The sequence below is a fragment of the Herpailurus yagouaroundi genome, unplaced genomic scaffold (assembly GCF_014898765.1).
Source record: "Herpailurus yagouaroundi ecotype Mexico unplaced genomic scaffold, PumYag 197, whole genome shotgun sequence".
NCBI classification, from domain to species: domain Eukaryota; kingdom Metazoa; phylum Chordata; class Mammalia; order Carnivora; family Felidae; genus Herpailurus; species Herpailurus yagouaroundi.
Window position 1 is genome coordinate 26,730,588 of NW_024412428.1, and position 27,718 is coordinate 26,758,305.

At 41.2% G+C, this 27,718-nt stretch overlaps 1 protein-coding gene across 11 annotated transcripts in view; it reads left to right on the forward strand.

The window, feature by feature from the left end:
- ENOX1 (ecto-NOX disulfide-thiol exchanger 1) overlaps window positions 1–27,718 on the forward strand; it is a 555,199-nt gene that overhangs the window by 301,779 nt on the left and 225,702 nt on the right. For 9 of the 11 annotated variants that reach the window (XM_040448509.1, XM_040448518.1, XM_040448516.1 and 6 more), the window contains one exon: window positions 5,856–6,002. The exons of 1 other annotated variant lie outside the window; for it this stretch is intronic. In XM_040448509.1, coding sequence (XP_040304443.1) covers window positions 5,915–6,002 — 88 coding nt within the window. In that variant the 5' untranslated portion in view covers window positions 5,856–5,914. Of the gene's footprint in view, window positions 1–5,855; window positions 6,003–11,489; window positions 11,704–27,718 lie in introns of those variants that run through there. One more of the 11 variants, XM_040448517.1, reaches the window with a different exon arrangement.

A 27,718-nucleotide genomic window follows, 5' to 3' on the forward strand; every position in this document is an offset into this window, starting at 1 on the left:
TCCTCTTTGATCTCCTCTTGAGGTTGGTGGCTCGATAAGTTAGTCACATTTCACGTGTCATACAGAGAACTTGAGTTTTATATCTTTTTTAATTTTTTTTTTTTTAACATTTATTTATTTTTGAGACAGAGAGAGACAGAGCATGAACGGGGGAGGGGCAGAGAGAGAGGGAGACACAGAATCGGAAACAGGCTCCAGGCTCCGAGCCATCGGCCCAGAGCCCGACGCGGGGCTCGAACTCACCGACCGCGAGATCGTGACCTGGCTGAAGTCGGACGCTTAACCGACTGCGCCACCCAGGCGCCCCCAGAGAACTTGAGTTTTAAATCTCTGTGGCCCCATAGTGCCTGATACAGCTTCTTATGAAAAAAAAAAAAAAAAAAAAAAAAAAGGTCAATAGATGGTGGTGATTGTTGGTCAGAATGAAAACATGATAAGACAACAACTTAGATATCACGATCCTTAGGTGAACAACTATAAGGTCAGTTTGTGGGTTCCCATTTGTTTTAAATGTGAAATGGAAACTTGCATGTAATATTTAAAAAGTCAGAGCTCATAAAGGAGATTTCTCTTTTCTTTGAATGGCTCTTACTAGACCTGTAGTTTGAAACCCAGAATGTATGAAAGTAGTGGATTTTAGCCCGAGATGACATAAGAATCAACTGGGGAAATTTGAACACGTATTCTGATGATTGGGATTCGCCTTCAGACCAAATCAGGGAATAACATCATTTTAAAAAGCTAACCAGATGATTCTAGTAAGAAACCAGAATTGAAAACCACTGGTGTAAAGGAAACTTAAAGGTCATTAAATTCATTCATCCATCTGGTGTCTGATTGCTTTCTACAGCTGTTAGGCAATGAAAGAAGAGAAATTCTAATAGGGGGATTAAAATTGCAACTTTCTGATGCAGGCATCCAACGCCGCATCCAGATCTCTTAAGCTACAAATCAAGGTGACCCACTGTCATGGTTCATCAGACACTGACCCAGTTTTAGCCCAGAAAGCCCCACACAGGGAGAAACCCATCAGTACTGGACAAACCAGGATCGTTGGCCACCTTACCACCAATACACTCATTCTTTGGATTCCACGGTGCTGTTTTTTGATAAATTTCCTTTTGAGAAGAAGGAAAAGTATGTTTTTGAGACAGAGTATTTAATAGAAAGAGAAATAATTAGAACACTTGAAAACCTTGGCAGCCTTGAGGGGAAAGAGACATATCAAGAGAAAAAAGGGAAAACACTGCAACAGGTTGTGTTAGAATTCCTGCAATTAAGATGAAGGAGGGGGCTTTATTTCATGTAATTAATTAAAGAACATCAAAATATTCATTCACTTTCATCTCTGCTATGTAGATAAATTAAGAATGATTTTGTAACGTAAGAAGGCATTAAATGAAAATCTCAAATTTGTAAATATAATCAACTTAGCTATAAGCTCCTTGAGGATAGTTATTTTTACAAGGAAGAAAACAAAGACTTATTGAAGGCTACGTGGAAAGTGACTGACAGAGCATCTGGCTCCTGGATAGTTTTCTGGTAGGTTCTTTGGCCTCTTTCCTGCCGTACATCCGTTTATTCGCAGCAACATATAGCACAGCCCTTTCCTTTCAGATAAAAGTAAATGTTGGTAGGTTGATAGAAAAAGTGAAAGTATTTTAGAAGCAAATAATTTTAGCAGTTTCATTTGTAATTATAGCATTAAGAATTATTCACCATGGATGCCCATGTGGGTTTTATTCTGGTGTCATGATACAGTCCTGCAGCCTAAGGATTAACTTATCCCACAGTTATTTTCCATTCAGGTCAGTGTTGATCACTGAACAGCCAGTCCGATCACTACCCTGTTGATTCATTTCATTCACTGATTGCCAAAATTGCCAGATGTGTCCCAATAATCTGACTGTCTTTATAACCAAATGAAATCCACTGAACTGGCATAAGCCCAGTCAGTGTGTTGTTGGTCAGAGATGTTGATGGCACCATGCAGATGAGATGTTCACCAAACGTAGAAATGTCTAGTTCCCTCAAAGTCATGATAGACGTTTCTCCCACTCTAAAAGTTACATGCTGCTTCAGAAGAAATCATCCATAAATAAAACTTCTAACACATGTTGTTTCCCTTTTTTTTCCCCTTAACTAGAACATTTAGCTGAGTTCCTAAAACTCAGAGAAACATTATAGAATGGAAAGTTGCAGGTCAACCCTTCGCCCTTCTCAAAATATGTTAAGTAGTGCCTGAAAAAAAAAAAAAGTAAGGATGATCCGTAGGCAAATAAGTTTGTAATATGCCGGCTAAAGCCAAACCAAACTGGTACCTCGAATGGGGGAGGGCATGAGACAAACACATTTCCCAAAACTATCTAACCATAGAACTCTTTATCATCAATATTTGGAGGAACTCCATCCAGCCTCCCAATTTTGCAGGTTAAATAAAAGGTTAAGAAACTGATCCAAAATCAAGTATTTCCTTTAATTGTTTTCCAGGCCTCCTGTTCGCACCCCCACCCCCGCGCACGTTCATATTGCTGTCCCTAATTATGTATAAGAACTTATCCCCATCACTCCTCAGTAACTCACAAGTTGCTTCCAATGGACCAGCTTACCAGTGATGTGACCCCTAAGAATGGAAGCGAAAACCATTCACTTAGAAAAGATGTACTTCTAGAGAGTGAAAGGTTTTCCTGATGCTCTGATTTTAATAGTTTTTATTTATCGGGCGCCTCCAATATTCAGGCTCTTTAGATGCATCATATGATTTAATCCTCAGAAAAACCTGCAGAATAGACAATACTCTATCTGTTTTCCTATTAGGGAGATTATTATCTTTCTGAAGGTCATGGATTCAACAAGTTGGAAGAGTTAGGATTTAAAACAAGGTCAGTCTGACTACAAAGTCTTCAATCTGACCACGCTTAAAGATATCACAGCTGCATTAGAAGCATCGTTGTTGACAACATAGTTATTTTTTTTAAAGTTATTGGTCCATAACTGAGTATGTCATCATATACAGAGAATTACATCACTTTGGGTAGACAAATTTGTAAGAAATGTACTCAAGAAAAATAATATATTAAAAGGATAACCAGCAAACTGCCTTACATTTATTTGGGGAATGAGGTAAGGAATATGTACAATATACATCAGTACATACATATATGCATGCATTCTTAAACCAAAAACAGATACTTTTCAGGGCAATAAAAGGACAAGAACATAATTAGAAGATAGTGGGCATATAATTGTGAGAATTTCTTATGTTGACTGTTTTTGCTGGATAATGATGTTTTTTATATGGATTTTGAGTACATGCTGCTTGAATGAACGAATGAATGAATGAGTTGATGGAGTTTCACAATAAACATTTAGTGACTTCATCAGTTGAGTGCCTTCCTAGTGAGTGATCATTGTTGAGAGTTATCTTAAAGTCAGATGACTTTTCTGCAGTCTCTTTTCTTACTTAATAAACTTAGCTTTTCTTAAAATAGTTATTTGGGCCAGTCATCTTACTATTTTTTTTAAACCCTTTTCTTGATGTCTGTTTCTTTTATTTCCTTCCCCACTCTATCCACCCCTCCCTTCCTCCCCCTTCCTTTCATCCCTTCCTGCTTACCTTTCTTCCTACGTACTAAGAAATTGATGTGGTGTCTGCCTCAAATTGGTCCAAACTTCTGGAACCATAAAGATAAATTTGTAGAGGAGTTCAACCCACTTTGCATGACACTCCCTTGAAAATAATAGAGAGGGGCGCCTGGGTGGCACAGTCGGTTAAGCGTCCGACTTCAACCAGGTCACGATCTCGCGCTCCGTGAGTTCGAGCCCCGCGTCGGGCTCTGGGCTGATGGCTCAGAGCCTGGAGCCTGTTTCCGATTCTGTGTCTCCTTCTCTCTCTGCCCCTCGCCCATTCATGCTCTGTCTCTCTCTGTCCCAAAAATAAACGTTGAAAAAAAAATTTAAAAAAATAATAGAGAATTAAAATTATTTTGGCAACATCCTCCCAAAAATAGTTGGCTGGTAGTCAGTAGTTGATTCTGGGTAACCTAAAATTCTCTGGATAAACAAATTAGATTAGAGTACATAGTAAGTATGTAAAACCCAAGAAAGATTTATAAGATCGGAAACTTGTATTCTATCAGATTGAACACGTGCATTCATACCTTTTTATTCCATACATCTCCCTGAAATCAAAAAAACTACAGAAAAAAAAAAAAAAACAGAGAACGAGAGCAAGAGGGACCAAACCAAGGAGGAGATGCTGTTAAATGAGAGATATCAGCAGATTTGGGGAAGATGGCGCAGTGATGGAGGAGCGGGAACTGAGGCACACTGAGAGAAGCCTGCGAATTCATTCTGCAGGGCCCTGGGGAGGCATGGAAGGGTGTGAAGATGAGACAAAAGGGGATTGGTCACAGGAGTTACAGAATAGGTAGCAGTCATTGGTGGAAGGTAGTATATAGGGAGTTGTGAGACTGTGTTCCTCTGCCTGCATCACATTGTCACTACAGTTCTCCATCTGTGCCAGAAGATTGAGGCATAGTCTTGGGCTAAAGTGAATCAGAGATGTGCTGGACTCAGGGAAGCAAGACCCAGGATGGAGAGGTGAAGCCAGGGGAATTAAATGAAACTCCATAGATGGCAGGTTAGACCCTCCTGGACTATTCCAGAGCATAGCTCCAGAGCACCCAGAGCCAGGGACAGGCTCTTTAGGCAAGAGTTTGAAGGATTCTGATCTAGAGAAACTGATCAACCTGAGAAATGATCTGAGTGACGTTTGGAGTCCTCATCAAAATGGCTGGGTCCCTCACCTGGCTACCTCACAAGGATGCCTTCCAGATAATAAAAATGCCCTGCCCCCACTTGAGGCTTCTAGTCAGTCTTTTAGGGACTCAATGTTCCCAGGTGTGTGTGTGTGTGTGTGTGTGTGTGTGTGTGTGTGTGTGTGTGTACATGTATGTACGTGTGTGTGTGAGCCTTAAATATAAATAGAGTCACCAGATATTTGAGTATAGCTCCCAACATAAAATATAGAATAAAATATAGATATCAAAACAGAGAAAGAAGTTGGGAGCCACTCAATGAAAATATAGGTAACTCAGAAGTAGAAGAAAAACTTTTAAAAACCTAAGTATCTTTAGAAAGACGAGAGCACACGAAATAAAAAGTGCATCCTATAAAAAAGGAACAGTCCAAAAATAAGAGCTCCTAGAAATTAAACTTAGTAAAAAAATAAAATAAAAAATAAAGGAATGAAAAAAAAAACAGAACAAAAAAAAACTTATTCAGAGATGCAGAAGATAAAGTCAAGTAAACTTTCTCAGAAGTAGCTTAGCAGACAAAAATGGTCAGTAGGGGAAGAGGGAAAAGAAGGTAGGAAATATAGTGGATCCGTCCATGTGGTTCAGCATTTTATCATAGGAGTTCCAGAAAGAGAAAACAGAAGAAAATGGTGAGGAGACAAGTCTTAAAAAATAATGCAAGAAAAATTTCAAGTGGAACAATAAGGAATTTCCATATTTTAAGGGTCCAGAGCAATGGATAAGAATGGATAAAGAATCATTGAAATTCTTTAGTCTGAGATTTTAGAACATCAGGGATCACAAAGAAGATTCCAAAACCTTCCAGAGAAATAAGACACGTCATATATAACAGATCAGGAATACCAATGTCACCAGACTCCTCAGGCACAATACTGGAAGCTAGAAGACAATTCAGCCTTCAGAATTCTGAGGGAAATGACTTTTTACTTAGAATTCAATTACAAGCTAAACTAGCAAGCACCAGAGTAGAATTAAGACATTTTCAGACACTCAAGGAAGGTCTCAACGAATTTACCTCCCATGTACTTTTCTCAGGAAGCTACTAGAGAATGTGCTCTACAAAAATGAGGATGTAAACCAAGAAAGAGGAAACCATGGGATCCAGGAAACGGGGGACCCAACACAGGCGAGAGGCGCAGGGATTTCGCAAGATGGTGTTAAAAAGAAGCCCCAGGACAACAGGTGGGCAGCTGGCCTGGGAAAGCGCTAGACCAGATGGTCTAGATGGGCGGCCCCTTGAGGGAAGAATAGATGCGACAGATAAACTAATGGCTTTGATCGTGAAAACAAAAACAGAAACAAAACGGTTTAATAGGGCTTTTAAAGGTCCTTTGAAAATTTCAGGAGCAGTAATAGGTGCACACACACACACAGACACACACACACACACACACACACACACAGAGAGAGAAAGAAAAAAAGGCCACCAAGAAAAATGAAATATTGAACAAAATAGGAAGTGTATTCTTACACTACATGTGTAGTAAACAATTATTATATAGTCCTAACAGTGTAAACCTTATAAACACATTTTGTAATTCTGTAAACGGAATTTTGATTTAGCCTCAAATTAATACTTTAACATACTGGAGGGATGGGGGAAGAAGCTTGTCAAGAGGTAGTGATGGGATAAGGATGATAATTTTTTTTTCATTTCTTAAATGACAATTTAAGAGATACCAGTATGTGCATGTTATTTAAATATATGGAATTAAACATCTGAATTGGAAATTGAAAATAGTTTTCTCTCCCATGACAGGATTTAACCTCCTTGTGGGATGTGGTGGGTTAGTTACTAGTCAGCCTCTGTCCTCTGGACAAGCCCATAGATTTATCAAACTGAGAGTAACTAACCGGGTGGGGCAAAAGTCTTACCTGTATAGCAAGCTCATTCTGTCAAATAACTACCTTTCATAATAAAAACAAACAAAAAGGTGGTCTCATCTGTGGAGCAGGAAGGGGTGATGGGACAGGTGGTGGCATAGGGGATTTCTGTTTTTAGTTATAGGCCTTTATAAGTACAACAATAGCCCTATTTGCTTTTTTAAACTGTAGGCATACATTATTTTGATAGGTATTAAGTTGGTTTTAAAAACTACCTGAATCAGAAACAGAGGTTGTAAAACCCAAGTGTACAACCTCACCCTCCCACCTCCACCCCCCATATATCAAAAAAGCAACAACAAAAACAGAAGAAGGAGTTGATGGTGCTTTTTTTGGCTATCTTTCGGAACTAGTTTACTGATCCCACATCTAATAACAAAGCGTAGGGGCTTTAGGACCCTGGACTGCTCTCACTCCAACCAGCATTGCCTGTCCTCCGAGCCCCACACTCTGCTTTTAAGCTCTCCAGAGCCACTGCAAGGTACCTTTACAACACCTGTATTTCCCTTCACTGGGCCTTTGCTCCCCTTCCACCCACACATATCCACACACACGCTCACCCATTCCCAAAGTTCCCTTGTTCTACCTTCTGCCTACCTGTTTTGTATCTTGGCTCCGATTCCTCTCTGAGGGTCTTAGAGGGGCTCTGGATCATAGCATTCTCCCCTTCGTTTTAATTCTCGTCGTATTGTCTTTGGCACCACTTACCACAATCGTGCTTTGGTTTTGTTTTGTTTTACTTGTCCTGTCTTTGTTCAAAGGCTAGAAGGTGACAAGGGCGGGAGCCATATTGCGCTGGTATTTATTCCTCCTACAGAGCTTGGCAGAGTGCTGACATAATCCAGGTACTGCCTCAGATAATAATTAAATGAATAAATTAATCTTTCATTAAATGTGAAATCTGTTCAGTCATATGGCCCATAGTTAAACATCTGCATCTACCTAAATAAATATTACTGGTAGGTAGGGATTTTGTTTGCTTTTGTTTTAAGAAAGCTTATGAGCTTTCTCCTAAAGGGGAAGATTGTGTTCAGAGCCCAGGGGGTTAACTGCTCCCTAAAATTTTTGCTAATGCTTCCTTTGTGGGGGATGTATAAAACGTGTCACCTGGAGGGTGTTTTTCTTTGACTCTACAAGGATTACAGGTAGCCTAGCATTGAGGAAAATTGTGAGCAGTGTGTCACGTTGACCCCCAGCTAGAGAAGATTCTAGACATCACCCTGTGCCTGACGGACACTAGCAGAGGCTAAGATGTGACAGGAAAAGGGAGACCCTCTCTTGAGGCCAGACCACTAACATAAAAAAGGCATTCTAGAAATACTCAATGATAACATGATCTCTTGGGGCCAGTGGCCTACTAGGACTTGCATCCACAGCTTTTCACACCTAACTTAAGCCCCTTTCTACTTCATCAGGCTTTATACCACATTCCCCAGATCTTTTTATAACCACTTCAAGGATCATCTTAACAAATTACATAACAGGATTATTCCAAAACATTCATAGATGCAAACAGTGGAATACGATGGAGTCGTTAAGGAGAATGAGGTAGACCTGTTCAGTTCCGATGTGGTGAGGGCTTTAACATATGGTGCTGAAGGGAAAAGTCAGTGTGGAATAGGATGACTTCCTTCATGTCTTTACTGCACAGATACCATCTTTTCAACGAGGTCTTCCTTAACCACTGCATTTATAAGTGTAAGCATCTCCCCTCCCACTTTTTCTCCATTGGCATTTATCCCTATTTGACGTGCCATATATTTTCCTTGTTTGTTTATGGTCTATATTCCCTCCTGGAGGGAGGGCTTTCATGTGTTTTATTTATTGCTCTTCCCCCCAGGGCCTTAAAATAACTGTCTGAATGAATTTGTATAAAAAAGTATATTATTTGTACAGAATGTTATTATTTGTACAGAATTTCTAGAACACTACACAAACTTAACAGTAGTTATATCTGAGTCATAGAACTAAGGGCACATGGGAGGAAGACCAACTTCTGTTGCATATATCTTACCATGTACATGCAACACTTCTTAAAAACCCCAGTTTAATAGAGAATCCCATTTGAAGTATTTCTCAAATAGCTATAATGAAATATAAGTTATTTACTTATTTATTTCTGGTCCTGAGGTAATGAATACCATTTGGAATTTCCCCTCTTCTCAGAAGTCAAGTTGTAAATGTCCCGTGATTCAAGTCCATGGACTTTATAATTTATGAAGCCTTTACCAGCAGAGACTTTTTATTTTCCATCAGCGTGTACCATCTGTACTTCTGTTGTGATGGGACAAAAAAAAAAAGTTTTTAGGTCAGATGCATTCATATCTTCTTCCTTTTAGCAAAGTGACCCAAGGCAGGTTACTGAACCACCCGGAGCCTCAGTTCTGTTACTTATAAAATTGGGATCATTTTTCCTGTGAGCAGAAAATGTTGTCCCAATGAATCAAGATAAAGTCTGAATATTCAGTGCCTAGAAATGTCTGGATCACAGCAGGGTTCAGTAAATGTTAAGTCCTTCCCTTTTCTCCACAGAAGGTGACCTAGAGGGAGGACTTTTAGAGATATTATTATCCCTAACTTCTCAAAGTGTGGTCCCAGCAGCACTTTGCATTAGGAATGCAAAGTCTCACACCCAACCTGATCTAATGAATCAGAATGTAGCTTAACAAAATACCCTAGTGATTATTATGCACAGTAGAGTCTGCAAAGCTCTATTTTTATGCTTCTTATAGCAGTGTTTTAGACAGAGTTGCATTGATCATGTTTCTTATTTTCTGTATTTTATGATACTTTGACATCTTGGGGCCTTGAAGTTCTTAGGGGAGGCCCTGTCCTTGCAGGGTTAGCTAATTCCTGCAGATATCAAACAGTTGGCCTATCAAACAGTTGGCCTATCGAAACACCCTTTCGATATGCAGATCAAGCAATCCTAAGTCCTCACCCCCCACAGGCCTCCTTTAATCAGGCTCTCAAACGCAATCCAGAACATTATCCCCTACCCCCCCACCCCCCCACCCCCCCCCGCCCTAAATCACCCCGGGGCCAGGTACTGGACAATTTGGAACCAACCCTAAACCACAGAACCCACTTTGCTTTCCTGCAGAAACCACACAAAAAAATGTGTTGCCCTCTCTCCCCCCTTATTCCCTCTGACCAACAATTCCCTTATTCCAACTGACCCTGGTGCTTCCCGAAGTGGCCCTGCATGGTCTGTCTTGGCCCTGTGTGCCCCTCTCCTCCTGGGAAGAGTAAACAGCAGACTGTCTTTTCACCGGCAAGCATCTCCTAAAATGTTGGCCTCCCCATACCTGAGTAAAACCAAAATACCTCGTGTATATTTTAAAACAAGGCTGCCATTTTTAATTGCATTTTTTCGTTTTCGTGCCACTGGCCACCGTTCCCCTCTTCACCTTACCAATGGTAGTTCCATTGGAAGAGTATGAGGGTGGCCAGCAGAACAAGATGTTCTGAGGGTACAACTAATAAGCTGAAACATCAAAGGATGCTTAAGCCATCTCATCAGCCTGAACTTACTTCTAAATAAAGATGATCAAGGATAACCATGAACGAAGTTGTAAATCTGCTGAAGGTAGTATAACTACGTTAAATGCCGATAATGCTCCTTAAGCACAAGCTTTGAACACTTCAGAAACTGCTATTACAAATGATTAAGACCTCCAAGATAATGGAACCGTTTGAATTGAAACACACAAACTTATTTACAGAATGTCAGGGAAACAAATGAAAACCTGCCATCCACATCCATTCATTTTTCGTAGTGGCTTCAAACTATGGTATATGTGTTTTAGGTCGAAGTAACTGGTGCCCGGGAGCAGCTAGTATGTCCCCGAGCTGCTTTCCTTCCCACGTTTGCGTTTGCCTCTTATCGCTTCTATTTTGAAAAGAATCTTGATATATGGAAGTGAGCTATCTGAAGCTGAAGTTAATAAAAGTACTTATTAAAAGAATATAAAAGGGACTTTTCTCCCTCTGACTCAAAGAAAAAAAATAATGAGCATTTATTTCAGAAATATCCCACATTTGTCAGATAAGATGATGAGAAAAGAAGACAGTAGTTTGATGGTAACTTTTTCCTTATAAAAGTTTTACTACAGTGTAATTAAGAAATTGGAATTTGATTAGCAGCATTTAATTAGAAATATTAGACAAGGAAATTTTCCATTATCTTATGACTATCCGTTTTATTTCCATAAGATCTAAATCCTCACCACATACACACAAAGGTAACTATGTGAGGTGATAGATGTGGTAACTAACTTTATTGTGGTAATCATCTCACTATATATAAAATATATATAATATATGTATATAACATGCATGAATATGTTAAATTTGTACAATTTTTTTTCTGTCAATTCCACCTCAATAAAACTGGAAAAAAATAAACCTGTTGGTTCATGACCACAAAAAGAAACTTTGGCTGCAGCTATCAGAAGTTTGCTCCCCATCACCGACCCTATCAAATTCAACATTGCTGCCCACGCAGCGCCTAAAATTTGACTCGCGGCCTGCGTGACTGATGGCATCCCCTGAAACCACATGCTTGTTTCTCAGCAGGTATTTTGTTTGATTGCTCCTTGACCCTTTTCCAAGAAACCTAATTTGCCCAAGGGAGTCTCACACTGGAAAAGAGTGTTTGCATCTGCTTAGGGAAATGTGCCTGAAATAATGACTTATTTAGAACAGAGAACAGAATGGAATGGAATGGATTGATAAGCCAGTTTGAGCAGGCAGAGAGCAACCTGGGCCTCCTAACTCTTATAAAAGGAGCTTTGCAGCAGAGCAGTTTGCCCAGACTGGGTCTGGCAAGACCCATATCCATTCCACAAATGTTGTCCCTGTGAGCTCCATACAAAATTCTTAGCCTACAAACGCCTCAAGGCGCGCCATCTCCTCTTCAGCCTCACTTACACCTTTAAGATGGTGCGGATTTCTCGATTCAGCCCTGCAGACCCCAGTGTAGAAATTGCTCCCGGAGGTATGTTGCCCATTTGAAACTTCGTGGAGTGCTGTGGGTGACCACAGAGTCCTTGGTGGTGGTCTGGAAACTGAAGCACTCTCTTGGTTGCTGGCAGGGAGGGTGGGAGGGTGTTGGGGAGTGTGCCCAGGCATGGATTTTCTGGAGAGAGCTGGACTCATGTTCTTTCTCACTTACTGAACTTAAAATGAACCAGCAGTTAGAAGCAGGAGCTGACATCTCATCCAGCAGAATGAAGGATGAGTGGAGGCAAATAGAATGAAAGAAAGAAAGAGAGAGAGAGAGAAAGAAAGAAAGAAAGAAAGAAAGAAAAGAAGGAAGGAAGGAAGGAAAAAAGAAAGAAAAAAAGAAAGAAAGAAAGAAAAGAAAGAAAGAAAGAAAGAAGAAAGAGAAACGGAACATTGCCACTGCATCACTCTTATTTTCTGTTTCTTTTGCTTTGCCTTTTTTTTTTTTTTTTTTTTTTTTTTTGCCAAGGACATATAGTTGATTTATTTATAACCATACCCTCAAGGCTAACAACTCTTTTGAATCGGCAGAAGTGACAACAAATAGTTTCTTAAATTTAAAAACCTGAAGTTACTTTTTTTTTTTTCCTGTCTTAATCTTTCTCTGCTATTCAGTTAAAAACAAAAATGGACCCACTGGCCACATTTAAGTTAGCAAGGTTAAAGCCATACCGTATGCACAGTGCTAATGGGAGTTTACCTTTCTTTTTAAATTTAAATCTATCTTTGCACAATTAGCAAATTATTAAACGACCTTTCCTTCAAAGTCTGCAAGCAATTGCTTGTTTCCGCTAATAAGAGAACATGTTTTACAAGGTTCACGTTGATTAATTGACAAATGCTGATAAAATCAAAGCAGGGCTCAAATGCAGTGCACCAGCTGTAGTATAAATTACTTTTGTTCAATAGTGTTTCAAGTGGCTATGCGTTTATGGTTTACCTTTCAATAAATATTACCGTCTTAATTGAAGCATCCATTGTGGAAATTTATCTCTGAAGATGTCTGTCAGAAGGGACAGCGAGGACTAAACATTGCTATATCTGTGTGTGTTTTTCTGCTCAATTAAAAGCTTTGATTGCTCTGCGTAGTTTAAAAATGGATGCTTTATATTTTCTGTGAAGTGAGCATTAACACATTCTAATATACTTTGAAAATCTTGCACCCTTGAATGACCTAAGGATCCTGTTCCCTGCACTTCTGGAGAGCTTCAACTGCAACAAAAAATTAAGTGTTCTAAACCACGAACTTTACACCATTCACTAAGAACATTACATTCTAGGCCCCTTGCCACCCAGCTGTTTTGGCAACTCTGTTGGGTCCCATGAGAGGGCCCGTAGCTGGCTGTTTCATGCTGATAGGTGTTTTCAGACATCAGAGGTTCATGGCCAAACCCAGCTTCCTCCTTTTACTTATGAGTAAGTAGCCGTCCGGAAGGCTCTCCTGCATCTCGGGCCAAAACTGAAGGTATAGAAGATCCTAGCAGAGAAATGTAAATTAGGTCACCGAAGAGTTCCTACTCCTCTCTTGTGGTGGTTCTTACCCCTGGTGTAGATTGACAGACTCTAGTGCCTGAAGAATTCTGTAGCTTGTAGATTGAGGGGTCCAACCGATCTGATAGTTTTCTCTGGGCATCTTAAGAGGTCCTACTGCATCTAGATTCCTGGGAAATTTAGACATCCCCCAAAAGTGCCTTTGACATACTTTTCTCAACAAAGTGATTTTAATTCCACAAATACTTATCAACTCCACTATATGCCAGGCACTGTGCTGGACCCTGGGGATATCGGTAGATTCTTTAACCTGAAGGAGCTTCCAGTATCCACTCATAACTCCAAACATTTACCACTTGTTATTTTCAAGGTGTCTTTACATAACTTGTCAGAAGGTTTTTGAGTCCCCAGGCACCAGCCTTGATGTTCAGAGAATATTCCAGATATCTTCTTTCTTTGGCATTTATCAAAGATCACCGTGTTCCAGTAGCCCTCCGAGGCAAATCTCATTTGCCAGTTGTCCATTTGAGCCTCTGGAGTGCTGGTTAGCAGGTAGTAGTTGTACTCAAGGCTACCACAGCTTGCCAGACCTGAATGGAGATCACTGGGACTGAACACAGATCCTCACTCTGAATGCAGTCAAAGGACACACCATTCTCAGGATGGGCGTGAAGATCGTAGACCAGGAGTATGGAGCTGTGGAGTTAAGGACAATCTGGCACAGCCTAGACTCAAGTGAGTTTGGGAATGTGGATCGCAGCGGGGGCAGATTAATCCGGCAAGCCAGGGTGCAGGGTGAGGCAGAAGCTGAATTGGGCTAGTAAATCATAGAAGTCCTAGTGACTGGCTGGAAGGTAAGGACTGAAGGCAGACCAGTGACGGAGGTCACAGAGAAGCAAGCGGTTTAGTGAGAAGAGATCAAAGCCGGTGAACGGGCAGGTGAGTGTTTATAGCTGCCAGCCCAGCCAGTATTTGAGAATTCTGAAAGGTAAGCATCCGCTGGGAGGGGTTCAACCATCAAGAGAATCAGGCTTAAGTATAATAAGCAAGAAGGAAAGCCTCTGCCGCTGAGAACTTGGTCACAAGACGTGAAACGTGCTTCTAGTAATCTAGGTCACAGGGCTGTGGGCAGGAGAGGCAGCATGATGGAGAATTTCTGCGTTCGGGCTCATTATGTTCTCTCAGCCCAGACATCATTAAGACAGCGTCTGGCATGCAGTAGATACAGCGCAAGTATTCCGCTGAACGGACCTGGCGTCTGAGAGGGAGGCAGGGTAGAAAACAAAGCGATTTTTACACGGTGATGTAAAAACTAAATTGCCCCTGCACTTCGTGGAGAAAAAGATGCACAGGAGGGTTCAGCACGTGGGGAGGAGGATGGTTGGTTTAAATGACGCGTGCATCGTCCCGGTATTTGTGTCGGTTCCCTCCCTTGCCGTCTTTACTGTGAGATGGTACCAAGTCAGAAGAGGGACAGGATGGTGCACAACCTGGGATGTTCCAAGAGCATGTTAATGATCAGACGCGCTTTCCTTGTGGGAGCATTTGGAAAGAAAGAAATGAAAAGGGAAAGGTGAAGTCATTGAAACCCTGCCAAGCTCCCAGATTTTGGTCTGCGAAAATCTCAGCGAGCTTGCCAGAATGTGGCTGGATGGTGCACGGCACGCCCAGAAGCTCTTCTCGTCTTCCATGAGGAAGGTACTGCCTTCTGATGGCCATGCCCCGAGGCTCTTCTGTGTCCACGGCCGTAGCTGCCAGTAAAAATGATAGGAAAGATGATTCTGTGCAACCTTACTACAAGCCCCATTGTGCTTGTGTTGTACATCACACCTCAAAGTTGCAAAACCAAGTCTTTTCAAAAATGTCCCACGTCACCAAGGTGGGTCAGCGGGATCTAACGAAGACCACCCGGGCAGCCTTCCTGCCAACGGCCACGCTGCACCCTCAAGCTCTGGTCCTCACTGCGGACTCCTGTACCAGTATTCCCTGTTTTGACACTAGATGGGGCATTGTTATTATTACAGCGGCTCTACAATGTGAGTACATAAAACCCAGGAGGATGAAAACATTTCTATAACATAATATCGTGCTACTGAATCAGAGAGCATTGGATGAGGAAACAGCCATGAAAAGCATCGAAAATGCAAATGCTGGCTTTTCCTTTTTACCTGCGAAAACTGTGACCAGCCCATGTTCATGCAGTAAGTTAGCAGCAGACCCAAAACTGGAAGCCAGAGTCCAAGCCCCGCCTCGTGAGCCCACAGCAGCCCTGCACCATGTCTCACAGCCTGCACACCTGGGGCAGAAGCATGAAGGTCACATGGGGCTAAAGAGTCAGGGTCTCAGCTCTCAGAAGCTGCCTTCGTTTGTGTAGGGAATAATAAAGAATAAAAGAAGACATCTCCAACGCATGTCTTCCTAAATATATTCTTCCTACAACTTGACTCTACCTATAGATGGCTCAAAGAAAGGTAAACAACACAATCCAGACAGTTTATGTGTTTAACCCTTCTGTCTGTTACACACAGGTGCACACACACATGCACTCACACGTACGTGAAATATGAATGAATTAGCTTCATTTCCTAAAATGGGAATAAGCAAAATGTTACCTATTGTATTTAGGTTCTAGCTAACTAAATTTCCCTCAGGTGTTTAAACTCTGGTGTAGTTAGCTTCTGGGCCCTCTGAAAACCCAGCAAAGTCCTGTCCTCTTCTAAATCTCTCGGCCACTAACCAGCCATTCTCCCTTGAGCACTCGAATCCTCTGGACTTAGCGCCGTTGTGTAGAACCCAGCTAATGACGGGGCCTTCTCAGAACTCCTATCCCTCTCCAGGTCTGCCCGACCTTGCTTTCCCCCCTCACTGTCCCCTCTGGTGCAGAAGAGGGACATGATACAAAACGTGAAGGCTTCACCTCCGCTCAAGGTGCCAGTGTGACTAAATCACTGGAAGGAAATTCTTCATTTCTCCTTACTCTCCTCCCTGCTGGCCAATAGGTCCTAGCACAGAGCAGAACTCTTACAGACCCTGTAGGTGACAGCACTTTGCAGGCTTTTTTCTTCACAGACCCTTGTTTTTATTATTTAAGTTCAAGTTAGTCAACATGTAATGTAGTATTAGTTTCAGGAGTAGAATTCCCGATTCATCATTTACATACCAAACAGCCAGTGCTCATCCCAAGTGCCCTTCCCAGTGCTCATCACCCATTTAGCCCACCCCCTCCCCCCCACCTAACACCCCTCCAGCAACCCTCAATTCTCTATATTTAAGAGCCTCTTATGGTTTGCCTCCCTCTCTGTTTTTATCTTATTTTTCCTTCCCTTCTCCTGTGTTCATCTCTTTTGTTTCTTAATTTCCACATATGAGTAAAGTCATATGATATTTGTCTTTATTTAACTGACTTGTTTCGCCTAGCATAATACACTCTAGTCCCATCCGTGTTGTCGCAAATGGCAAGATTTCATTCTTTCTGATTGCCAAGTTATATTCCATTGTGTGTGTATGTATGTGTGTGTGTGTGTGTGTGTGTGTGTGTGTGTGTACATACATACCACATCTTCTTTATCCATTGATCCATCAATGGACATTTGGGCTCTTTCCGTACTTTGGCAATTGTTGATAGTGCTGCTATAAACATGGGGGTGCATGTGCCCCTTCCAAATAGCCTATCTGTATCCCTTGGATAAATACCTTGTAGTGCAATCGCTGGGTCATAGGGTAGTTCTATTTTTAATTTTTTGAGGAACCTTCATGCTGTTCATACTATTCATACTATTCTCCAGAGTGGCTGCACCAGTTTGCATTCCTACCAACAAGTGCAAAAGTATTCCCCTTCCTCCACATCCTCACCAAGATCTGTTGTTTCCTGAATTGCACATTTTAGCCATTCTGACAGGTGTGAGGGTACATCTCATTGTGGTTTTGATTTGTGTTCCCCTGATGATGAGTGATGTTGAGCATCTTTTCATGTGTCACTTGGCCATCTGGATGTCTTCTTTGGAAAGGTGTCTGTTCATGTCTCCTGCCCATTTCTTCACTGGATTCTTTGTTTTTTGGGTGTGAGAGTTTGATTAGTTCTTTATAGACTTTTGTACCCTACCATTTCATCAAATATAGCAGACCCGCTTTCTTGAAGAGATGAACTTGCATTTTTAGCAGACCGAAAAGGTATGATTATTGCAGTACACTTTTTCTCTTTTCAGTGGTAGCACCTCTCCTCACAGGCCTATAGCGCTGGCTCCGTGTCTTGTTTCTCTAACGGAAAGATTCTCACTTTCTCTGTTCATGCCGAGCGACTATCAGTCCTCTGCCCCTTATTCCGCGTACTTCTTAAACATCTAGGGCGCATGGGAGAAGGGCAGGCTGGTGAGAAAGAAACCATCCAGTTTGTGATCTCGTGTCATGTTAGGCTTTGCAACCTTAACTCTTTTTGAAGTGAAACACTTGTAAAAGTCTGATTTTTAAAACTTGGCATGTATGGGCTTATTTGTTTCTTCCAACTTGGAATGCTCTCGTCCGCTGCCTGGTCTAATCTTACTCATCCTTTAAGACCTATCTCAAATGTCATCTCCTCTGCTGAGCCTCTGTGCGCCCCCCCCTCCTCCCATGTCGTCTTCCAGAATCCTCACTCTCTATTCTGTACTGCCAGAGCATTTTATTCCTACCACTGGAAGACGGTCCCAGTACGTTACAGCCACTTATCTGTGTGTCTGTCCTGCCAGCCCAGCTGTGGGCTCTTCGAAGAGCAGGAACTACAGACCATGCCTGATTTGTCTCGTGTCACCTGCTCAGAGGATGGTGGATGAGCTTCATACACATGTAGGGGATTGGATGAAATTACGGCAGCATCAACTCTCGTAAACGATTTTTAAGTTTATTTATTTATTCTGAGAGAGAGCAAGCAGGGAAGGGGCGGAGAGAGAGAGAAGGAGAGAGAGAATCCCAAGCAGGCTCCGTGCTGCCAGCACAAAGCCCGATGCAGGGCTCAAACTCCCGAACCGCGAGACAATGACCCGAACCGAGATCCAAAGCCGGACGCTTAACCAACTAAGCCACCCAGGTGCCCTCAGCGTCAACTCTTTTCACGTAAGAATTCTGAGGTTTACGAAAATGTGTCAAATAAAAGTGTACTTTAAAACCCGTAGTCTTCTGAAATTTCCTGAAGTTCCCAAAGTGTTAAGTTTTTTTTATATTCTTACTTTTAAGAGGAGAGTGTTATATAAAGCTAGGCATACAGTACTTACGCCCTTGAGGATACTGGTCATTGATTTGCTTACCACGTCAGAATAGGGTAGGAATGTTAGTCACAGATTCACTTTGCTTTACGTAGAAGACTACACTGGAATAATTTGTATGTAAATCTAATGTATGTAAACCAAATTATCTATAAAAAATGCACTAAGGGAATAGTTTGAAGAGAACATTTCTTTTCCAAGCGAAAAATATTTACGTAAAAGGGATAATTACTGAATTTATCAGGGAATTTGCCTGTTGTAGAGAAGTATTTTTCCTAGAATGATAAAGGCGCCCCTGTATTCCAGTCACAACTCATCTGGGATTAATTTCATGCTTTTCCATAGTCTATTTAAAACACTGGACTTACTCCTGAGAAGATTTTAAATTTATACAACAGATACTCTAACTACAGTGAATAACTTTTCTTACTGTCATAAAAGTGGTATGTATTATGTATTATTTCAGGTTCAGTTAATAAAAAATTTCCTGCATGGGCGTTTCCTGATTTTAACACAAATCTTATTGGAAGGAGTCAGTATATCATACCTTTGATCTGCAGGAAGAAATGGGGACAGATCCAAATGAACGTTTGTGCAGATCCAAATTGAGATGCTGGCCACCCAAAGAACCAAAGATGTTGTGCTTAGCACTGAGGTTTTATATGAGTTTTATTTAGATGTTTCCATTTTTCTTTTTTCCTTTTTTTTTTTTTTTTTTTCTAGATTGGCCACAAGGGAGTTGAAAAGAGACAGGGTCTGATGTTGTAGAGGTGAGAGTTGATAGGGAGTGACTCAGTCGGTGTCCCTTTGCATTCAGAGCACAGGGCCACCACTGCCTCCTGTTCTGTCTCACAGCAGAGGGCACAGTTCTTTAATAATGCACTCGCTGGTTGGAAAAATAATATTCTAGCTTCTGGAACCATGTGTTTAACACATTCTCAGCAAATGCCATGTGGCAAACCTAGTGCTTGTAGACTGGGGTTCTGCCGCGCATAAATAAAACACCGGGAGTGTTGACCTTTCTCAGTAAACAATGCAGAAATGTTGAGTACCTTTAAAATTCAAATGCAGCTTTTAAAATGCGTTCTCATTTTCACGGACAGCTGAGACCTGCTGCACTAATCTGAGGTCTGTGAAGAGCTTGGGAATCAGTCAGATTCTGTTCATCTTTGCTTGTTTTAGCCCCATGTGTGGACGCCCTGGGGACTGCTCTGTTCAGTTCCCCCTCCATTTACACGTTTGATTCCCCAGGAGATCTTCAGCGGGTCGGAGTATTTGTCTTGCGAACATCGCGCTTGGGCCAACATAGATGCCTCTACCCAATTTTAATTAAGTAGTAAAGCTGATCTTTATTAGAATTTTACTTCAAACATAGATCTCCCCCTTCTTACTCCTACTTAAAAAAAAAGGTTTTTTATTGGCTATGTCTTTTCTCACTCCTAGAAAATATCTTAGGAGAAAACACCCACCCTACTGTGAGATCTCATCCAACTTTTATCACTGGTCCTTGGGATCAGAGCACCCAAAGCCACGTGGCTGCCTGGAGATTGCATTTACCCAAAGGAGACCATTACTAGCAGACCGGCCATACTGCCTTGGGGCAGGTAGGTTCTGGGCCAGGGCCTCCAGGTGGGAGACCTGTGCCTGACCTATTCCACTGGATTAAAAATTAAAATCTGTTTAGAAACAAGCTGCTCGCTTATAGCCCGGAGCATCTAGCAGTATTCACAGGTTAATGAATGTGATATAAGGGAGTAGTGTTTCCTTCCTTCTTCCCCCTTCCTTCAATCTCCACCCACCCCACCCCCAGCCTTTTTTTTTTTTTTTTTTTCCACTTCTCTTGTGTATCCGCTTTCCTATTAGGGCAATGAAAATAACCATCAAAACTAATAATCTGAGCTCAGATACTGATTTGGAAAGACATACAGGCTTTGTAAGAAATGACATGTAAATTTAGCTCAGTGTAAGGTAATTTTCAGTCCGTTAACTAGAGTCTGTAGTTAACAGAGAATCCTCTTTTGATTAGAACTGTTCAGGGAAAATTGCAAATAATATAAAAACAATTTCCATCATAAAATGTAGCTAATATCCTGATGCGATATGGAATTATTCCAGTTTCTTAAGCCTACATTTATGCATCCAATACTGCGTATTGCCAACTGGTCTTCAGAATGGTGCTCTGAATACACCAAAAATATCAAAAATGAATAGGACAGTTCTGCGTTTTTTTCTTTTTCTTTCAAAACTGTGACACTTTTTGCGTACTGGTTAGTTATTGGCGGGATATCTTTGATACGGGTTTGTCTGATCTCTTATGATTAAACTGAGGTTACACAATTTGGGCAAGAATACCACAGAGGGGCTATGCCCTTGTCAGTGTCTCATATGAAAGGGCATATGAGGTCAGTATATCTTATTACTGATTTTAATATCTTTTGTGTACCGTCAATGGAAACAATATTATTTTTCTCCTTAGTAAACTAACCAAATTATATCATTAGCCAAAATATAGTGCTCTGTTGTTCTCATGATTGAGGTTTACATTTAGTATTTTAATAAAACTGTGCTTCTATACCTAGAATATACATTTTCACCTGGATCAAGATGATGTTTCAGCGATTTTTTTTTTAATGGACACTTTTTTATAGTATTCCAGTTCCGGGCGTACGTCTCCAGTCACTCTGACTTCTGGTTTGCTGTTGTGACAGTTAGATGAGCTGACATAAATGAAGGTAACAGCAGATAGTAGGTACCTGGCAAATTGTAGGTAAAGTAGAATTCTGATTTTGATCATTTTTGTGCAGCAAACAAGCAAGCAAACAAACAAAAAACTCACATTCAGCCCCAGGGCAGTCAAATGGCCCAAAAATGTCATGAGTTAGTGAATACTCTAGTAAGTACTATCAGCCACTGTTTATTCAAAAGTATAGAAGCGTATTGATCACAATTGGTGTAGGGAGTTTTAACATTTCTGGATCTTCACGTTGGCCACCTGTTTCTCCTTCTTTTACTGCTAGTATGAACTTTGGATTCCCCATCCTGTCCTTCACGTATTTGTTTTGTACCGAATTGTCGGACTTGATCCTTAACACATAATGGATATGAAAGCCCCCGGTTAATCAGACTTTGAGGCTAAGGCTTCTTAGATCTAGATGAGAAACAGGACCACGGTCTAAATTATACTTCTCAGGTTCAATACTTGGGCCTGTTTCATCCTTTTAGATATTTATTCCGTATTTTAAATTCGATTTATTTTATATAAGGAGCTGTGTTATATAATACTGAAGTTTTGGAAGCAAAATGTTTTTTCTTGAAGTAAAAAAAAAGAATCTTAAAATGTCTTGTCTGTAGCTGTGTGTGTTCTTATCATTTCTGAAACTGTTTTCTGGGTCTATAATACACTCATGGACAGGTCTGTATCTGTAGGCATATTGAAAGTGACACAATGTAGCCTAAAATTTTTCATAAGAAAAATTTGGTTCATTGCTCATTTATTTACTCAATAACCTGTGTTTTTCCAGGTAAATGCTGGGTGCACAATAGTGGGCAAAAGAAACAGCATGCCTGCCTTCATGGATCTCCAGTCTAGGAGAAGAGGCAGGCATTGGGGCAAATACATAAAATGTTACAAAGTTAAAGAATGTGTTGCTAGAAGTCAGGATGGCCGCTAATAACACAAGAGATGTGAGAAAGATCCATTGAGACAGACCAGTGATCCCTGAGCCAGTGCTGTCTCTTCAAGACTTGAAGCCAGGGACACCATAGCATCACATCCGTGAATCCTTAAGATTGGAAAATATAAAAGGTCATGTTGCAGACTTTCCTACCGACACCGTACAGTTGAGTGTAGGCCAACCAGCTGCTTCTTCAAAAACTTCAGAAAGCCTCCCCGCCCTCCTTCTTTCTTCTAATTAATTTATCAGTTACTTATTGACTGTATCCTATATTGGCTGTCAAATTTTGATGCACATCAGAATGTCTTTTGGAGATGTTTTTAAAAATGCCTGGAACCTCACTCACATCAGATGCACTGAAGGTGCATCTGAGGGTGGAGTCCAGATATATTTACAAAGACCTCCTCGAGTGACTCCAATGTCCTTCAAAGGCCAAGAATCACTGTGTGCCAAACACAGAGGCTAGCACCGTTGCTATCAGGAGAATCCGATATCTGCCTGGGGGACAGCATGCTTGGATATAGAAGTTCAATAATGGAAACAATTGATTACTCTATAGAAAGCTCACAATTTCCTCCTTTGGAGCTGAGCTAATATTTAACTACTCTTGTGCCTCAGAAATCCCCTGTTTTTATCCACCAACCAGAAACCTGGGAATAGTTTTGTTTTGTTTTGTTTTGTTTTTGTTTTTGTTTTTGTTTTTTTTTAATTTTTTTTCAACGTTTTTTATTTATTTTGGGGACAGAGAGAGACAGAGCATGAACGGGGGAGGGGCAGAGAGAGAGGGAGACACAGAATCGGAAACAGGCTCCAGGCTCCGAGCCATCAGCCCAGAGCCCTACGCGGGGCTCGAACTCACGGACCGCGAGATCGTGACCTGGCTGAAGTCGGACGCTTAACCGACTGCGCCACCCAGGCGCCCCCTGGGAATAGTTTTTGAATATTACCTTCTTGCACCATCACCTCCATATTCCAATTGCCCGCCGAGTCCTGTCTCTCTGTCTGCAGAAATGTATCTAATCTACTCTCACTCTCTATCTCCTCTGCCACTGTTGTATCTGGCCTGGTCCCTAGTAATTATATCAGAATAGGTTAACCTCTTCAAGCTTCTCTCCCCGTGAGCTTACCTTTTACATCACTCTAAGAATTATCATTTGATCCTGTCACTCCCAATTTAAAATACTCTATTAGGGCCCCATTGCCTATGGACATCAAACTCCCTATCATTCCCCCACCTATATTTTCAACTTCACTCCCCGCCATTTGCCGCTTAAGCTATAGTCAAACAAAAACACTCATTTCCGTACATGCAGTGTTCTCTTCACTTGAGTGTCTTTGCTCATAGTGTTGTTGATGCCTGAAACACTTTTTCTTTCTTGTTACTATCCCTCCAGTTTTCACCTTCAGTCATCCATAGAGAAGATCCAAAATCACTTCCACTGGGAGAGTTGGTTGGTTCTTCCTCTCTGTCCTTTATTTTAACCCATGTTTTAAATTAAAGTACGCATTTGTCTACATACATACCTATATATTGCCCTATCTGACTAGGCCAGTCTTCTTTGGCCTGAGATTTTTGTTTACCTAGAACTTAAAACCGTGCGACACAATAGGAGTTAAGTAAATATTCACTGAGTCAGTGGGGAAAAGAATGAATGAACCTGAAATGGGTTTGCCATATCCCTTCCTGTTTGTATTCAATCAGTCCTTTGGTGTATCACTTAACTAATCTGATCCACCTTCTGTATTCCCTTTCCTTCTAACATGTGAAGATTACCCTCAACCTTTCTCTTTTTTTCCCCCAAGTCACATAGTAAGTGGTCATTCCAAAACTGACACCAACTCTTTGGAATTCTAGTAGTTGTTATCAGCAGTTTCAATATTGCACTAAGTTCTCAAGGTCAATTGACCTCAGCTTAATAAAGTTGCAAACTCAGATTTACAGGGAAGGAAAGTGGGTGGCGTCTAACCTAGTATCGTATCATGTAGGTTCCAGGATTCAGCCTCACACGTGCTTCTTGTTCTGAGATTATCTGATGGCGTCTCTAGTGTCCCTCCTCTCCCCACTGCCCCTACCGCCTGGGCTGAAATTCCATGCCCATGTGGTTTATTATACCCTTTCCAATGAATGGGGGTTTTTTGCTTGCTGAGGGAGACCCGCAAAACGGGGACTGAACAGTTCTTTCATCTTTGCTGTACATTTTTAATGGCCTTCCCCAAAAGCATTTCTATTTGTCCTTGTCCCCCTCTTCACATATGCTTAAGTATGTTCTATGTACTACCTTTGGTATTTTTTTCAAAATGTTCAATTTCATTCCTGCTGGGTATAGGCCTCTCTTGCATTCTTCTGAGAATTCTTCCCACTTTTGTGATTGCCTTTACTTTTGTGTCATTGTTCCCATTTATTTCTATTTCTGTAGAATCAGAACTCATCAGAGCAGTTCTTGGAAAGACACAGCAATTTCTGTAGCGGTATCCCCTTTCCTTCTAAGATTATGACTATAGAGTTATATGATCAAAATTTTATTTTTCAGAATCTCCTTTCTATTAGAGTTGATACCTCTGTGTTCATAGCATACTTACCTTTTCGCTGAACTTTTAAAATGTTTTTCACAAGCCAATGGCATGGATCTGATTAGAATTCATGTTCTCTATCCTCACTATTATGAACACCAGGCTTGTATAGTAACTTTCTTCTAAGAGTTCAGTCATCTTCGTGTTGTTATTGAGACTTTCTTTTTTGCAACTGATCCATATTAAGGCTATTACATGGTTCTTCCTGTCCTCAAAGGTTGTGAACAGAATCCTGCCATTCTTAACATGGTTTAGTTAAACCATTATAAATCTACGCTCCATGACTTTATTTAAAACGCTCTTAAAGTATGTATTTCATATATTTTTTGGCCTCTTGTCTAATGAATTTTCAGATTACTTTCTATGCTATAAAAATGTGCTTTATTTTCTTTCTAGTAAAATGATTTCTTTTATTGCGCTTTGAGCAGTGAAACCTGAGTTTTAGTATTTCGTGAGTTGGCGAGTAAATGTGTATTTATATTCTCAAGACCTTCCTGATTTCTTTAGTCTTTTACAAAACTTACTTTAGTTTTCTAGTTGATAAACTAGCATCTTTATGTAGGAAAACATTTTACTTAGGAAGCATGACTTTAAAACTTCCTTGACATCTTTCTCCAAGCAACATTTTAGGGCATGCAAACTATCATTGTCATTACACAGATACAGAGACCAAGAGCATCTGAATAACTCCACTTAAACGTAAGGTCGTGAGGAGAGACGCAGCTCGTCTGCTCAGTGGCCTCCACCAACTCTTGATTTCACACATTTGGGTTTATCATTTCCTTCTTGAGCTGCCGCTTTCCCCCTCTCTCTTCCTATCGAGGTATTTTTTATCCCTCAAGACTCAGCCTGTAGTTTTCTTCTCTCTCGTACTTTCTTAACCCTCCAGATAAAAGTAACATCTTTCCTCTTTCCTCTCTCCACACCGCACATGTCTACAGTAATCATTGGTTGCAACATCTAGTGACTGCACCGCACATTTCTATAATAATTTTTTAAAAAAATATCGTTGCAACCTCTAATGACTGACCTCCTAGGTATTATGGAGACATAGCATTTTGTAAATGGAAATAAGAGTGGTTAGTAGGCACAAATTTTCCTCAACCACTGTATTAGAAAGAAGCATAGGTTACAAGACCTTTCAGAATACGAATTGCATGTAATATTTGTGTGTTTTTAAAAAGAAGTGAAGTATATAGGTTGTACGAGTGACATTAGTTAATGTTTTGAAACATGTGAGTCATAATTATCCCCACACATTTCAAAAGACTGAAGCGTCCTTTTTTAAAGGACGGTATTTAACTGAATTTGATGCTGGTTGCAGTGGTTGGTAGCTGAGCAGAGAGGACAGGTGCCAAGAGCCTATCATAGGGGGAGGTGGCTTCCCTTAGTCTCTCATCTCCCACCTGTTTGTGGCATTGCCTTGGGATTGGGAAGCAGAGAAAGCTACACATATTCTGTTGCTAAATGGAGTAAGTCCAGATGGTCGGGCCATGTTCTGTCCAGAAGACCATCCTGCCTCTTAACGCATCTTGGTAGTTTCTAACGTGCGATGCTGCTAAAAGTCCCGAGTTTGAAATTGCCACGGGTCCAAAGCTTTCTGGCCAGAACAATACGGCCCGTTGGTTTCCAGAGTTAGACTAATGAGAAAGAAAAACAGGGCACCTGGCTGGCTCAGTCAGTGGAGCGTGGGACTCTTGATCTCAGAGCCGTCAGTTCGAGCCCCATGTGGAGCGTAGCGCCTACTTAAAAAAAGGAAAACAAGTGGTGTTTCCCGGTGAGATCATGCTAAGTGACCAGACAAACCCGTAGCAGAGGTCTGTCTGCTGTGTACAAGGTACTATGCTAAGAGGTCGATCATTCAGATTACTCCCTGCCTTTAAACATCTGGGAAACACGTTGGAGAGAAAACACAAACACGTAGACACACAGAGAAAATAACCACAAAAAATTGGGGCTTGTGGAATGGCCAGAGAGGCACAGAGAGCACTGGTTGTCAAAATCTGGTTTTGCAGTTGGACAGTGGACATCAGTGTTTTTTTTTGTTGTTTTTTTTTTGCCACATCTGTACCATCAGAACATTTGTTTACATACTGATTTATACATGAGTCCGTAAAGTATCCATTTTAGCCTCTTCCTAAGCAGCAATATCAGCAAAGTCACATGGTTTTCTTCTAATACATTTTTTTCCTGACACGGATTAGATCGAACTAGGTGAAACTTCCAATATTTGACCATTTTTTTTTTTTTACTCCACCAAAACCTCAATTTAATGTGGCTAAAAGTAAACATAACTATTAAAAACTAAAATAACGGTTTTCACATCTCCCATTAAATCCCCCAGACATACCACCCTTGAGTTGGAGGGAACAAGCAATCATAAAGAATTGATCTTGTGGGGCACCCAGGCGACTTAGGTGGTTAAGCCTTTAACTCTTGATTTTGGCCCGGGTCATGATTTCATGGTTCATGAGATAGAGCCCCGTGTTGGGCTCTGCACGGACAGTGTGGGGTCTACTTGGAATTCTCTTACTCTCTCTCTCTCTCTCTTTCTCTCAAAATAAATGAATACACTTTCTTAAAAAAAGAGAGCTGATCAGGGGCGCCTGGGTGGGTCAGTCGGTTAAGCGTCCGACTTCAGCTCAGGTCACGATCTTGCGGTCTGTGAGTTCGAGCCCCGCGTCGGGCTCTGGGCTGACGACTCAGAGCCTGGAGCCTGCTTCCGATTCTGTGTCTCCCTCTCTCTGTCCCTCCCCCATTCATGCTCTGTCTCTCTCTGTCTCAAAAATAAATAAACGTTAAAAAAAAATTAAAAAAAAAAAAGAGAGAGCTGATCTTGTAAGGTTTCATGGAGGAGATGGGCCTTGATGTTTGTCTGGAAGGAAGGATGCATAGAGAAGAAAAGGAAGTACGTTGTTCTCTGGGCGGCAACCCTGAGTGACAGCATGTAGGAGGCACAGCGCGCCGCTGGTGAGAAAGGAAAGCTGATGCCCTAGAGAGAGCACTCCTGTCTCCCTTGACGTAAATTCCTAAT